Consider the following 14629-nt stretch of genomic DNA (forward strand, 5'->3'; position numbering starts at 1 on the left):
GGAGAGAAATTGAGAAAAGAAATTGAAGGGCAGAGGCGAGAGAAACAGATGGCAGCAAAGGGTGGAAAAGGGTGATAGGACAACTTTGACACAGTAGCTTGGCATTAATATGAATTGCATCAGCCTTGCAGTGTCAGTTGTTTATACACCAATCAACCACAACATTAAAACCACCAATAGGAGAAGTAAATAACTTTGACCATCTTGTGACAATTCAGTGTTCTGCTGGGAAACTTTTATTTGACCTGGGATTCATGTGGATGTTACTTAGACATGTACCAACCACCTAGACCAGACCAGGCACTCCATAGTAATGACACTCCTTGATGGCAGCAGCGATCCCCAGCAGGATGCAGCCTGACACAGACACACACACAAAAACGGTTTAGGAACAACTCAAAAAAACATGAAGAACAGCACAAGGTGTTGACCTGGCCTCCAAATTCACTAGCTCTCAACCTGATCAAGTATCTGTCTGTCTATTTACATCCAGGAGACCCTCTTTGCTAATCAGAAACGCTTGAAGACTGTGAAGATAGACAATATTATTTGGTAAGTGGAAGTGCTTACTTAAATCATGTGAATGATTTTGTGCGAGAGTGTTTCAATGATCTACAATCTTTTTAAAATTCAGACGTCCTTGCTACAGCAGTGTAATGTAGGCGAAGAGTTTTCTGAGAGTGGAGTGAAAAATCCCAGCTGCAAATAACTCATATGAACCCAGAGAGTATATAACTTTAGTATTTATGAAGTATAGCTGTAAAATGTGTTTCCAAATAAATCCTTCAGTTTTGGGTAAGATGGATTTGGAGTTAATCCTGCATGTCAGAGGGCAACGAACCAAAAATTGAATTTGGAGATAAAATGGTTTTGGGAGATTATTTAAAAAAAATAATCTCAGCTCTTTTTCTCCTTAGTTTGCCTTTACGAACAATTTTGTTTTGAATCAATGGTGCAGGGTGGAAATGGCAGCGGGGGAAACACTAGTTAATAGGTCGGGGAAAGCGCGCGCCGGCTTTTCCTCTTGAGACGCTTGTCGACATCCACCTTCAGCCACCTGATGTAAGGGAGCCAGGAAAGAGCACGTCTGCTTGGTCTGTTTGTGCCGTCTCTGAGCTGAGGTGCTTTATCCACCCTGATGAGACAGGGGCCGAGGACTGAAGGACCTGATGGTGAGAGGTCTCTGTGGGGTTCATTAGGGAGCAGAATCCCTCTGGCATCACTCACACCTCAGCAGCATTGTTTGTGTTAGTGGAAACATATAGTCAAATTGAACAATATCCTTGCTGTCCAGTGCGGGAGGTTTAATGAGAATGGATTGCCAAATGACTCCCAGCACCCAGCCTAATAGGGGCTGTGCACCTCTATCACTTGGAACTGGTGTTTTTAACCGTGATCACTTTTGCCCTGCAGTCTGTTTCCTCAAGCAACAGCAAAGTTGAAGCAAGAATGACTTTCAAGAAATGTGAGGCGGCTTTATGAGAAGCTGAATTCTCAGTGGGGGAGCAGACTGGAAAATAAAAATAAAATCAGCTTGAAAACAACCCCCTGAGTTTCACAGAGTAGGTGTACGAATTAAATAGGCGCTGACTCACTGTTACCTGTTGTCAGCTCTGTAAGCCAGAAGCTCAGAGACACGGGCGTTGCAGCTGTGACGCAGCACACCGCGTTTGTTCCAGCTGAGATCCTCTGCATCAGTATGTCAAATGTCAAGACGAAGCGGGGGGGTGCTGCATGAGTCACCACGCCGCCGCCAACTCCCTCCCCCCAAGCTGCTGCGCAGTCCCTGGGATATCTGCGTGGGATGCGGCATGCAGACCATGACCAGACTGCCCCCGTCCTCTTTGACTCCAGGGCATGCAAGTTCAAGAGGCTGTTATTCTGAGGAGTGGAGGAACACCCTGCCAGCTCAGCAGTTTTGAGGATAAAGGAAATTCCAATGCACAGACCAAACAAAAGAGCCTTTAAATTGCTTTAATCCCCTCATTGATCAGTGGAGCATTAAAGTCTCAATGTAGTTCAGGCAGGGCTGAAGTGGTTGGAAATGAGGCTTTTGTGCCTGTGCAGCACGGAGGAATTGCAAAAATCAATAGGTGCTGATGTAAAAAGAAGAAATTATACATTTAGAGGTTGTTTTTTGAGTCTTGTTGCACAACTGCACACCATATGCCCTCGTGTTATGTATCCTCCTCTGCCTGCTTTGTTTCCTAGGACCTTGGACCGCGCTCATGACTGAACATGCTTGTACTGCACCTTAGCTGCAAGTCACCACCGCCAAACAGAGCCAAGCTGTTATCAACCCACACATTCGAGCTCCCCCTCCTCCGATGTTGCGTGCTTTTTTATACTGAAAACAATGCAGATGTGCAGGAGGGGGAAGATGGAACAAACAAGCCCGGGTAGGACTGTCAGAAGGCCTAATAAGTAGGTGTCATGGCAACCGGATGGCGACACGAGTTGTCAATTTCACAGTCTAATTTGCTGCTGTAACAGAGGAGTGTGGGGCGATCGGTGCAAACCAGGAAGAGTCCCTGTACTTCATGTTTAATGTACATAATCCACACAGTTCTTTGTGTGCTTTTGTCATCAGGTATTTCTGATCTCTCACTCACAGCTGCAGAAGTTAAATAGTCAAGCCTAGAGTGTTTTTACTTTACAAAATATTCCTAATTACTTTGTGCCCTGTCTCCACTACTAATTAGGAAAAAAAAATGGTCGGCACAGTGATGTGGTGGTTAACACTGATACCTCACAGCGAGAAGGTTCTAGGTGCACCCCGCCTCTCGCCCAGCAACAGCTGGGATAGGCGCCAGCCCCTCCGGAGGACAAGCGGTTACAGAAAATGAATGAATGAGTCTGGCTGTATTGGCGTACATTGCTATCTGCAATTATGAATGACTCTTGAACTCCCCATTATTGTGTAACATTATGACCACCTTCCTAATATTATGTAGGTTTCCCTTGTGCCTCCGAAACAGTTGTGACTCATCAGAGAATGGACATGGGCCTTCTGAGGGTGTCCTGTGGTGTCTGGAAACATGATGCTGTTAGTGGGGGCCTTTGGGTTGAGGGGAGGAGCCGCTGTGGATCAGGCTCGACCCAGTGCATCCCGCAGATTCTTGATCTGGAGGCCAGGTAAACACCTTGTGCTGTTTTTCATGTTTGTTTTAGTTGTTTCTAAACCGTTTTTGTGTGTGCCTGTGTGGCTGCTGCCATCAAGTAGTGTCATTGCTATGGGGTGGAGGTGTGAACGCCAGGACCAAAAGTTTCCCAGCAGAACATTGTGTTGTCACAAGATGGTATATTGGTATTTACTTCTCCTGTCAGTGGTTTTAATCTTGTGGCTGATCGGTATATATAGATATATATATATAATATAAAGTCAGATAAACACTTCATTCATAGCTATTTGTTGTGTCATTTTCAAAACTAGCTCCAAAGGCAGCGGTCCCTCGAGTGACTGATTCGGTAACATCAAACCAGGTCTTCTGTAATGCCCCTTTTGTAACCTTTGAGCTTTTTCTGTAATTTTACAGAGTCAAAGCTATTCCCTCGGAGTTACTGCAACAAAGCTGCCTACTCGATTTTCCCCCCATCTCTGGATCCGCTTGCATTTTAAAGGAAATCCTTCAGGGATGGAGAAAAGCTCACAGTTTCATGGAAAATGTCTCTGATGCACTTTTCTGTTTGCTGAACTTATCTCTTGACAGTCATGGTGAAAATTGTTCTCTCCGACTCCAAAGCCCAAATCTATGCCATCTGTCGCTATTACATGTCTGAAGTTATACGTTTAAATTCTCATTACAAGGATTTTACAGAAGGATTTTGTGTGCTGGTTATGTGACAAGACAAAATGCTCCCAAATGGATGCTTTCCTTTCAACACAACCACAGAAAAAAATGACAACTTGATGAGGCAATGCGGCTCCACCTATGATGAGATGTAAATACAATCAAACGAAAGCTAAACACCACCATATATAGCGTGTAAATCTGACAAGATCCTTTTAGGGGCATGTGTTTTAGTCAGGTGCTAAATCTCAAGTGTTTATTTCCAAGCAGGAAATCATTTCGAGCCTGATTTACTCAAACAGAAATGTAGCAGTAATGAAATCGGTGTAATCCTGCTGCTCTTGCACATTCAGTGGCGACAGGGGAGAGCTGTTTGTCTTTTTCTATTCTCCGTTATAGCGCATGTGATGAGGCTCCCCCCTGCCGGTCGTCTGCTCTTGTGTGGAGGTTGAGGGCCCCACAGGAGCGTCACAATGCTCACGTCGAGGGGAAGGGGGCCTCATTCCTCGGCCTCGGATAGTCAGAACAGCTCGCTGCTGTTGCCAAAAACTGTCAAGTACCTTTTCTGGAACGACACCAGCATGTGAAATGTCTCACGATAGTCATTATTACTGCACCTGCTGACAGAAATCCACAATCTGAAATCTCATAAAAATTATGCTCTAGGTAGGAAGTAAATGTCTCAGATGAAGATCCGTTGTTTAGGAGGAAATTACACAGAATGACAAATTATAAAAGCGACTGTACTATGCAAGTCAGTTTCGTTTTTATGAGACTAAAGAACAAAATAAATGTAACACTCTGTGCTGCTGTTTTGGGGATTGAGTGTTTTGATGCATTACTCTCATTTAAGACTTTTAAATTCTGCAACTATCTTTCCTCTTCTTCTTTTGCGAAGTGCGAAGGGAAATTGGGCTTATGGGAGCTGCAGAGGCCAAATGAGTTGCTCTTCTATCGTCGAATATTAAAGAATAATCAGGGATAATTCAGCCCACAATAAAGTTACCGCAAATGTTGCTGATTTGTGAAGCTTCCTGCCGTAATGGTGATATATGCGGAAATAATTGTTTCCCATTTTACCAAAGCAGAAATAAAATATAAGCAACTGAGACGTTTGCTGAAGTTCGTGCCAAGCAGAGCCTTACTTTAAGCAATTAGAGTGCAGTTAGTGCACTACACACAGCGCCGCGTGTGTGTGTGTGTGTGTCTGCGCGGATACATCCAGACTGACTGGAACAGTGGGGACTGGAGAAAATGTGAAAGTGTAGCTCCAGCTCTAATGACCTGGTATTCAAAGTTGGTGGGAAACGGTGACAGGGCAGGAGACGCTGCAGCTGAGACTAAAATAGAAACGGAATCTCATTTCCATCCTCCATCGTTTCTTAAGGAAGGTGAAAACTTCAGGGAAGGATATTTTCTGGAAAATAAATAAATAAAGAATTCAGGAGGCTGGGCTGGATCTCAACTTCTCAAAGTTAATCAAAATGTTTATTGTACATTACTTTCCAATAGGTAAGTTTATTCTTAACACTGACAGCAATAGTCAACAAAGGTGCTCAAAAAACACAAATTTTAAGGTCACTAATTTAAAATGATGTTCCCAAAATGTGCCGCGGATGAAATTATAACAGCTTCTGAGCTTCTGAGCAGAAAGACACTCAAACAGAGGATCATTTCGTAAAAGGTCATGGTATTCAGCATTTGTTTAAAATAACTGAGATAGCTGTGGATTCAGCTGTTTTCATTTCGGAGGCTGTGGTTTGTCGTGCTAGTGAATTATATTGACAACATCGTTTCAGTCAGTGGGCTAGGCGAAATAACAGAATGATCATTCAGTTCATTTACCACCTCTCTTGCACTGTTTCAACATCCATCAAACCACACAAACATAAGTGTACCTAATGTTTTGGCCAGATTATGTGAAAAGCTGAATATCATATATAGTTGAGCTATTCTTGTCAAACAGAGTTTCCTGTCTGCAAAGTGACACTTAGCTGCTGCTTCTGTCAGACGCCTGTTGCCGGTGTAGTTTACTGCAGGGCCTATGTTGCATGCACGCCGCGCTGCACCGCCTTTTAATATAAAGCTAATAGTCAATGATCGTGTGCTGAGGAATCTGCTGAGACCAAACGGCGGGTTTTAAATAATTTATTTCAGACGGCGCCTGCTGGTTTGGACTTTGTTGTGAAGATTGTTGAGGATGTTGAAGGTGTTTCAGATGTGTGTGTAACAGTGGGTGGGAGGCTGCATGCGGTGAAGTTTTATTTGGTGGATATTTATATCCAAACGACCTCCAAGGAACTCCAGAGGCCCCGGGAGCTCTAGGATTACTTTGTGTTGAAGGGTTTTACCGGCTGAAATCTTCTGTTTGGAGAATGTGCATGCAGCAGTAAATATGCATTATCTCCCATAGTCAGGGCCTTGAGGTGAGCTAAGCACCTGATTTGTTTTTTGTTTGTTTGTTTGAAGATTTAAGTTGCATCATTTGGTGTTTAAAGGGCCTCATGAGCTCATTTTTGCTGTCTAACATAATCAGTATAGTTTATGCGAGCACAAAACACATGGAATTAAATACAACACACTCTTAAGATGGACTCTTTCACTACCTCTGCACGTTTCAAGACGATAACTTCACATCATGTCATCTCAGTGTGCCCTTTTTTACATTTCTCTGTGTCTCAAAGTCATTGCAAATGAGGGAAGCCACAGAAATCTAAAAGTAAGCCGAATGAAAGTCCTCTCAAAAAGATATACTGCTACTATAAATGAACAGTGGCTACTCTTTGGATTTAATTAGTGTCCCCCAACCCTCCCCCGTGGCAGTCATCAGTGTGAGGTTGACACGATGATTTAATTCGCCGTTACATAACTGGATAAAAGATCACCAAGAACATGGCGCCAAATCTTGAATGCTTACATAACTAATCCAAAGCAGCATTGTCTCTGGTCTGTTTTCTCATTCTCTGTGCAGCTCTCACTCATTTTCACGCTCTTGCTGAAGTGTTCATCTTTGCCTCAGTTCCAACACAGAGCCTCCAGAGGGCCTCTGACGCTGCCAAGACGCCGAGCGTGATTTCTCTGTCTTCAGTCCCACACCGCTAAAGCGTAGGAGACTTCCCTTCCTGCCAGTGAGAAGGTGGGCGAAAGGCAGACATGAAACAGAGACCAAGAAAAAAGAACCCTCTTTTGGTCTTCTAATGCACTGCTTGTCTTTTATCCATGTCCCTGCACGCAGCCGAGTACACGCAGGAGTGGGCGATGTGGAGGCACCGGTCCAAGTCCAAGCCCCAGGCCACACTTCATGAAAAAAAAGGAGAGGAGAAGCTGGGAATACAAAGCACTGAACACTTAGCAATGATTGCATAATCTAAATAATCAGCTGTTCACAAATTGATTTATTAATCCGGAAACTCCCAGGAATCTAACCGGCCCCTCTTGGTGCCTCACTATCAGGGAAAAATTATTATGGCTGGAAACTTTCACTCTTTGATAAGACTGGGTATCAGCTGAGGGAACCCATGACCAGAACTACTGTATGAAGTCACTGAAAAACCAACACGAGGAAAAGCAAAAGTCCCACTAAGCTACGGAAAGAGCCCATAAAAGAGACCAGACATTTTATAAAGGGAATGCAAAATTACTGAAAAGGAACAAAATAAAGACAATGATCAAAAAGAGATGCAAAGTGACTACAAACTGACGGACAACAAACTCAAAGCTTTGAACGATAGTTACAAAGAAATGCAAAACTATCATGGAGCTACACAAAGAAAAAAAACAAACAAAAAAAGAAAACAAAGAGGTTCCACAAAGGGATGCAAAACTACTGCAGAGAATCAAAAACAGAGATGCAAAATAATCACAAAGAAGTGCCCGGGGTGCCCCGCATTAGCTCACATGGTCGAGTAGGTGCATCATGAATGGAAGCTACAGTCCTCAAAAAATAAATAAATAAAAAAGGTATTTGTGTTCAAACCGGACTAGTTTATTCACAATACGTGTCTCCAATTATTTGGAGTCACAAACTATGGCTGTAGTTATTGGTCTTTTTGAACTTATTTAGTGCTCATTTATCACACTGACCAAACAGTCTGACTATTATTACAGTATGGGTTATTAGTCCCGGAAACAGAGTTTTAAATATGAATCCTGACACATTTCTACTCATTTTACAAATGTGCGGCCCTTTTTCAAAGCCCTGTTCCAGTCTGGTGCTCTGGGATGTTGATACAGTGTGGTTTCAAACAGCCTGAGGCTAAGATGTGCCTTCAGTTCTGATTAGCACTACAGATACTGAATAAATTCAGCACCTGGACACTGTGTGTCTTTTGAACACTGGATTCAGAGCATTAATGTCACCAGCTCAACTTTGGCTGGTGACAAGACTGCAGCTTTAACTTTTTTCTTTAGCTTTTTATAGTTAGTTTTTTTTTGTAGAGTCCTGTTGTTTAGCAAGACATAAAGGGTTTTCACAGCAGAGCGTAACACACGTTTGAACTTCTCAAGGCCCGCAGAGTTTGTGATGCTGCTGCCTGTCACCTATGATTCATGGCAAACCAAAGCACCCTCCAGTGGTCCCTGTTTAAAGTGCAAGGTCTCCGGTAGCACTGCTTTATTTAGCGAGCAAAGCGCTGGGTGTCTTTCAGAAGCATCCTCGAGCAAAACAAAGAATCTCCAGAGCAACTCCAGAGGACGGTGTCCCTTCTTGGTGGATCAGTCCCTGCTCTGTTTACTAAAATAATGTGAATGCTGAAATTCTTTTTACAGTACTTCAGTGGAACAGACCACACACATGGCGCGCACAGCCAGGAGGGAACAGAGTGCAGGACACTCACCACTCCCTCTCCTTAATATAAATAAAGGAATATCTGCTCCAGACATTTGTTTAATACATTCCTGTTTTTACTTGGCATGGCTGTTTAGCTCTACTTCTGTTTATACATATAGGGAAGAGACACGTGGCTAGCCTGTATGTTAAACCACACCATGGGCCCTGTCACTGTCACACTGATGTGGAACAGAGACAACTAAAGGAAAAGCTGCAGAAAAACAACTAAATTACAACAAGAAATGGATGGAACACGATCAGAAGGAGATGCAAAGGGACACAAAACAGCATTCAAAGTGTCCCCAAAATGTACGAATAACAACCACAAAGAGATTCAAGACTATCATAAGAAAGCGTATATACTCCCTGACTCACAGATGACTAAAGAAATTAAAAGCCAAAAATATATCCATATAAATAGGTATAAATTGCTCCATTATATTTTCAAATTGGTTTCATTTGTGAAATATTGGACGCTCTTCTTCATTCTGAGGAACCTTGAGCAGGTTAGAGAAGCTTATTTTGCTGTTGGTTGTATATTAATGTGGCTTTCTCATTCCTAAGTTATTGCTTTTTATGGATTTACGGCAGAAAAATAATTAAAACCCTTATTTTTCTCTCGTCCTTCCAGTCTAGCTTGCTTATCTAATATATTTTCAGACTGCATTTTACCCTTCATTCTCTCTAAGTATTGATTTCTGTCTGTATTTACTCTTTTAGTAGACAGTTTCATCACTTGCCCTTCACTTTGCTGCATTGTGTAAAGTTGGCATTATTGGAAAGACTTGATGCTCCTCAAATCTTCACAAAACCACCCAATTTAAACAATTTGAAATGTTTAAACGTCTAATAACCCACACCTATTGTGTTATGCGGGGTTATAATAAGACAAGTCTTACATTTTAATGAGGCATAAACTTTCAAAACAAGTATTTAGTTTGTGAATGGTGTTGCTCCCGATGTCGCCACTAGGTGGTGCTGTTGCTCCTCGGTGTTCCACCGCTGCTAAGAAGGTGGAGGTGCTGCACCTCCTTCATTGTCTGTGTAAAGGCACCGGGAGTGGATACGCCGCTCGCCTCACTGTAATCCCGTCTCTCCAAGGCTCACTCGCTCAGTCGTCCGCCATGGCGACCGCAGGAAGCCTCCTCTCCGGTGCGAGCCGCATCTGAAACTCAAGCGGGGATTCATTTTGTTCCACTGCGGCTGGACGTGGATGTAAAGAAATCTCCCCCTTCAGCTGGGAAATACTTGCGTGTGGACAAGCCCGCATTTCGAGAGAAGGGGGTAAGAATCGTGCAAGTCCGCTCTCACTGTGCTCTTAAGGGGAAGTGATTCAACTTGTTAGAGGAGATTAGGGTTAAGTCTTGGGAGTATCTTTCCCGTGTTGTTTTGTGATCCTGTGGATTTCCAGGGAAAGGGGATGACTAACACTTCTCGTGAAAATGCTCATATGCGGCCAGTGAGTGTGTCCTGTGTGTCCTGCAGTGTGGCTTGCGTTGCACAGATATACCTTAGGTGTATGGATGTGTGCAGACGCCGCAGTCTCTGAGGTTTTCGCAGCTGCAAAAAGATCCGTGCATCTCTGTGACATTTAAAGGATCAATAATGTCGACAGGAAGAGAGCATGTAATATCTGCCACTTAGTTTCCACAGCGTGTCCAGGTGAGTCCAGGCATGTCACATATACAGTACTGGCTGATAATGTCCTGAGGATTACAGCAGCCTGCTCTATTAACCTACATTACATTTGTGTGTGCTGCCAAACGTGTGAGGTGAGTCTTACATGCAGGGAAAGACCTCAGCCAGTGCAGGATTTCACCATTTTCTGCTTTATCTTTTCAGTCATTCAGAGGATCTGGTTGCAGCACGCCTGCACCCTGTTGGTTGTCATTCCTTTCACTTTATGAACACATGTCACGTTGCCAATAATACAGTGGGAACTCGGTGTGGTTCACGCAATGCCAGCCACACCCAGGTATCGGTGTCTGTTGCAGAACACATAGGAAATCGAGCTCCTCTCAGGTAGACAGCTGGCTTTATCGGCCACAGCCTCCGGCCATTCAGCTGTCGCTAAAGGATTCCAGCTGTGCAGTGGTGGACTCCAATGAGGGGCCCCTGTGTGTGCCCCCGCGCACAGAGGAGCCACTGTTACAACCCTGGAGACTCTGTAAGCCAGCAGTCACCGCTCCACATTACACACTTGTGGGGAATTTCAAGCAAACAAGTTCAAAAGCAGAGTGGTTTACCCTGAGAAACAGCCAGGAGTCTGTAAACGTCCTGCTGGCATTGTATACAAGGCGACTGTGCTTTATGTCACACTCTGGCCTTAGGAACAAGATGCCATCTGTACAACCGGTGGCTGTTTTGTGTGTTTGACTAGGCCCGGGTTACCTATTCAGAGGAACACGCAGACCTACACTCAGGACTCATTGATTCATCATTCAGGGGAGGGTATGCGTTGGCTGAAATAATCACTGTCTACTCTTTCACTGGCCTCTGTGTCACTGCTGCTTTGTTTGAGGAGTGTCTGGTTACGTGGCATGCAAGTGTGGGTCACGCAATCCATGAATTTACAGACTCGACGTGAGACACTTGCCAATAATCAAGGCAAGGGAGCCACCGAGTGATGACGGTATGAGATCAAATGTCAAAAGCGACTGGGCTTTAGTTGAAAAGTATGTTTATTTCCATTTGCGACCCCAGTGACAGCATTAGGTCTGGTTTTCATCAGCCCGGGGGAGTGTTAGTCCGCACTTCAGCTGGAAAACACCAACATCTCTCAGCCACGGCTCTGTGGGGATGGTGTAAAGACAGGCGCTAATGATACATGCTCTGATACATGATACTTACTAGCGTTTTATAGTTTGAGCATGATCACTTTCTTTTTGTAAGTCTGATCTTCAACTATAGAACACATGTCCTAATTGGCTGAATTACTAATTGCTCTTTATTTTTGTTAGCCTTTGAAACATGAAACATTTGGAAAGGATAAAACTAAATTCAAAATGAAACCAGCTGTTGAGCTGAAGAATTTCTGCTTTGGGCTCTTGGCACTTTAATGGTTGATTGATTAATCAATCAACTATCGATCATTAGTCTCCACACTATAGCTTGGATTGGAAACTTTTTATATGCCTGTCTGCAGCATCAGGCAGACCGTCATCAGACAGAATTTAGTGCATCCTCCGTCCTTGGCCTATTTTCCTCCACATACTCTGCTGGATTACATTATCCACTCCTTTTAAAATGCCTTATTCAGCTTTCAGTTTAAACTTGGCAGCAGTCATTCACCTCTGCGGCGGCTGAACCACTGCCCACTGGCCTCAGTACTCTGCCGAACCACTTGGTGAGGTCTCAGGATGACATCAGCCTACTGGAATGTGCAATGAAGAGAGAATTAAGCAGGACAGCAGGCCCTTGGGGGATCTGGCTGTGGAGCCATTGAGGGGGGTGGGTAGTGGCCTGCCCACGTACCAACCCAAAATGAATGAGTCCACGACTTTATCCAAACACCGTCCTCCACCTGGGAGTAGTACAGACTGAGTGACACCGCAGATTATTCCAGATTTTGCTACTTGAATTTGAATATCACATGACCCTCCATACATGGGACGTGGCAGGGCAGTGGTTCCCAACATTTTTTGTCAGCTATACCCTTACAGCTCTGTCGGATGAACTCGCTGACACTGGCAGTTATTTTACTCCCTTTATCCATTACTTCAAACCAAGTAGTAGTTTTATCTACCATTTATTGGTTGGGCTATGCTAGTTAGTTTGTGCTAACTGTTTAACCCATCTATCTATACCTTATCTGTATGCATTACTTTTTCACCACTTTATCCATCTCTTTTAACTACTATTACATTACAGTTCAAATTAATTGCTTATAATACTTTTATAGCTAGCTAACCATTTCTCCATTATGCAGTGTTTAGCATTAGCATTTCAAGAACTGTCTCAGCGGTTTATCTTTTACTTAAGGGATTTTAAATATTATGTTTAGTTAACTCTTTCATTATAATTTATGAATGACCCTTTTCAGCTTCTTTTCCAGTTTCTTTTCACGGTCTATTTATTACTTTATCACTTAATGAATCACCTAAATTATAATAATAATATAATTTAATAGTTTATCCATAGCCATTTGAACTGTTTATCCATTTAGTTATACCAGTGGCTTACTATTATATCACCATTTGTTCACTACTATTTGCTGTATTTATATATTTCAGGCTAGCTAAATAATTTATGTAATGTCTTGGCTGTCTAGCTAGCTCCATTGTGTTTAGCTAACAGTGTTTTAGCTGTCCTTTTAAACCATTTATCACTTACCGTCACACTTAGCAGCTATTTTAGCAGTTTATCCACTACATTTAGCTGTTTATTTCAACTTCACCGTTTGTTTGCAAAGGATTTGTTTTGGATATTTGTATCTTTTGAAGATATTTGTATACTAAGAGAGCTACCAAGCTGGGAATGTAATTATTTATTAGCCGTAATGTTTAGCTATCTAAAATTCAGCTAACTGTTTAATTACGTTGCTTTTAGCTAACTAATGTCAATGTGACCTTCTGTTATTCAACATCGGCTGTAAAAGATGGACACAGCTCCCAACTCTGACTTGATAAGTGAAGCCTTCTACAAAACCGCTAAAAAACTGGAGTTAATATGTTTGGATATCTTTAGCTACATCTACTTCTTCTGTATCTCATCAGTATGTTTGGTGTCATACCTGACTTGATTGACAAGCCACCCTCAGGTTCACTGTCAGATTTCCCCCTTGCTAATCCCCAGCTCCTCCCTCTTGCCAGAAAATGGCAGAAGAAGAAGATGAAGACGGCAACGACAGTATACTCTTTACTCTTGCATGATATTCACAGTACACTGAGTTCCCATCTCCTGCAGCGTCTATATGTTTGCCTTGCTGCCCTTGAGGCCAATTTAAGTCCAAGTATGCGTACGCCTCTGTGTCTTAGGCCATAATGTTTTGCTTTTTACGACTACCCCAATCAATTGTCATTGTTGTGGCTCTTTGATTTTAAACTCTAGCCTCGTGATTCATTTGTCAAATCAAATTAGGGCTGCCTGATTTGTTCTTTGAAATCAAGAACATGCTTGGATCTTTTTGTTCTTTTTTTTAACACTAATTTGGTCTCCCACAGGCAACAATTATCAGCCATTAGCAGCGAGTGCAAATAATGCATTTGCAATTACTCTGTTAGTGTCACATGGAAGGTTGTGCAGCCTGTCCTCTGGGCCCTGATGCAGTCATTGTACTGTATCGTACGGGCACCTGATGCTGTCTGTGAGGAGATTTAACTGCTGCATATTTTGGGTTTGTGTTAGAGTTAATGATTGTGTGAATGTGATTTTCTGTCCCTGACTTGTCTGTCTTGTCTCTGGTTCAGGTTAGGCAGTGAGCAGTGCAGCGCACCATGGCAGAGCCAGATCTAGAACCAATGTCCTCTGGAGCAGGGCAACGCCTTGGAGCCCCAGAGACTCTTGGCATCAGTACGTTGGACCCCGGGCACAAACCCCCAGCTATGCCCCCTGGCCGACATGTCACCGTCAGGGTTCGTATGTTGGACAACACAGAGGAGCTCTTTGACATCTCGGTGAGTCGCTGTTGCTGCCTTATCCAGTTTCTTGCGTTTCTTGGTGGGAATGCTAATATCGGAATGGGACTCTTCATACTGCACAGTAGCCAAGAAGCATTTCCCGTTTTCATCATAGCAGCAGCAGTCTGGTAACAGGTTGGCATGGCAACTGCATGTTGAATGCATGGATGAAACTGGAGGGATCTTTTTTAGTAATGTCAGTGTTCCTCCATTTTATTGTGGTGGTGTTTAATTCCTGTTCACCGCTTTCTAATCTCCCAAACTGTCACAAATCTGCTCTGCCGCTGTCGCCTATTACAGCACAAATATTCTAACGCTGTGACCTCCTGACTACCTCACAGATATTCTTTAGAAAACGTACATACTGAAATACGTTACAGCTGTTTTCCTAC

At 43.2% G+C, this 14629-nt stretch overlaps 1 protein-coding gene across 2 annotated transcripts in view; it reads left to right on the forward strand.

Annotated features, from left to right (window-relative positions):
• The first annotated feature begins 9351 nt into the window (after nt 1-9351).
• LOC311488350 (FERM, ARHGEF and pleckstrin domain-containing protein 1) overlaps nt 9352-14629 on the forward strand; it is a 55732-nt gene continuing 50454 nt past the window's right edge. For both annotated transcript variants that reach the window (XM_084544990.1, XM_084544991.1), the window contains exons 1-2: nt 9352-9903; nt 14028-14234. In XM_084544990.1, the coding sequence (XP_084401116.1) occupies nt 14055-14234 (180 nt within the window). In that variant the 5' untranslated portion in view covers nt 9352-9903; nt 14028-14054. The remainder of the gene's footprint in view (nt 9904-14027; nt 14235-14629) is intronic.

This window comes from Chelon labrosus, assembly GCF_963514085.1.
Source record: "Chelon labrosus genome assembly, chromosome: 5".
In the NCBI taxonomy this organism is placed as follows: Eukaryota; Metazoa; Chordata; class Actinopteri; order Mugiliformes; family Mugilidae; genus Chelon; species Chelon labrosus.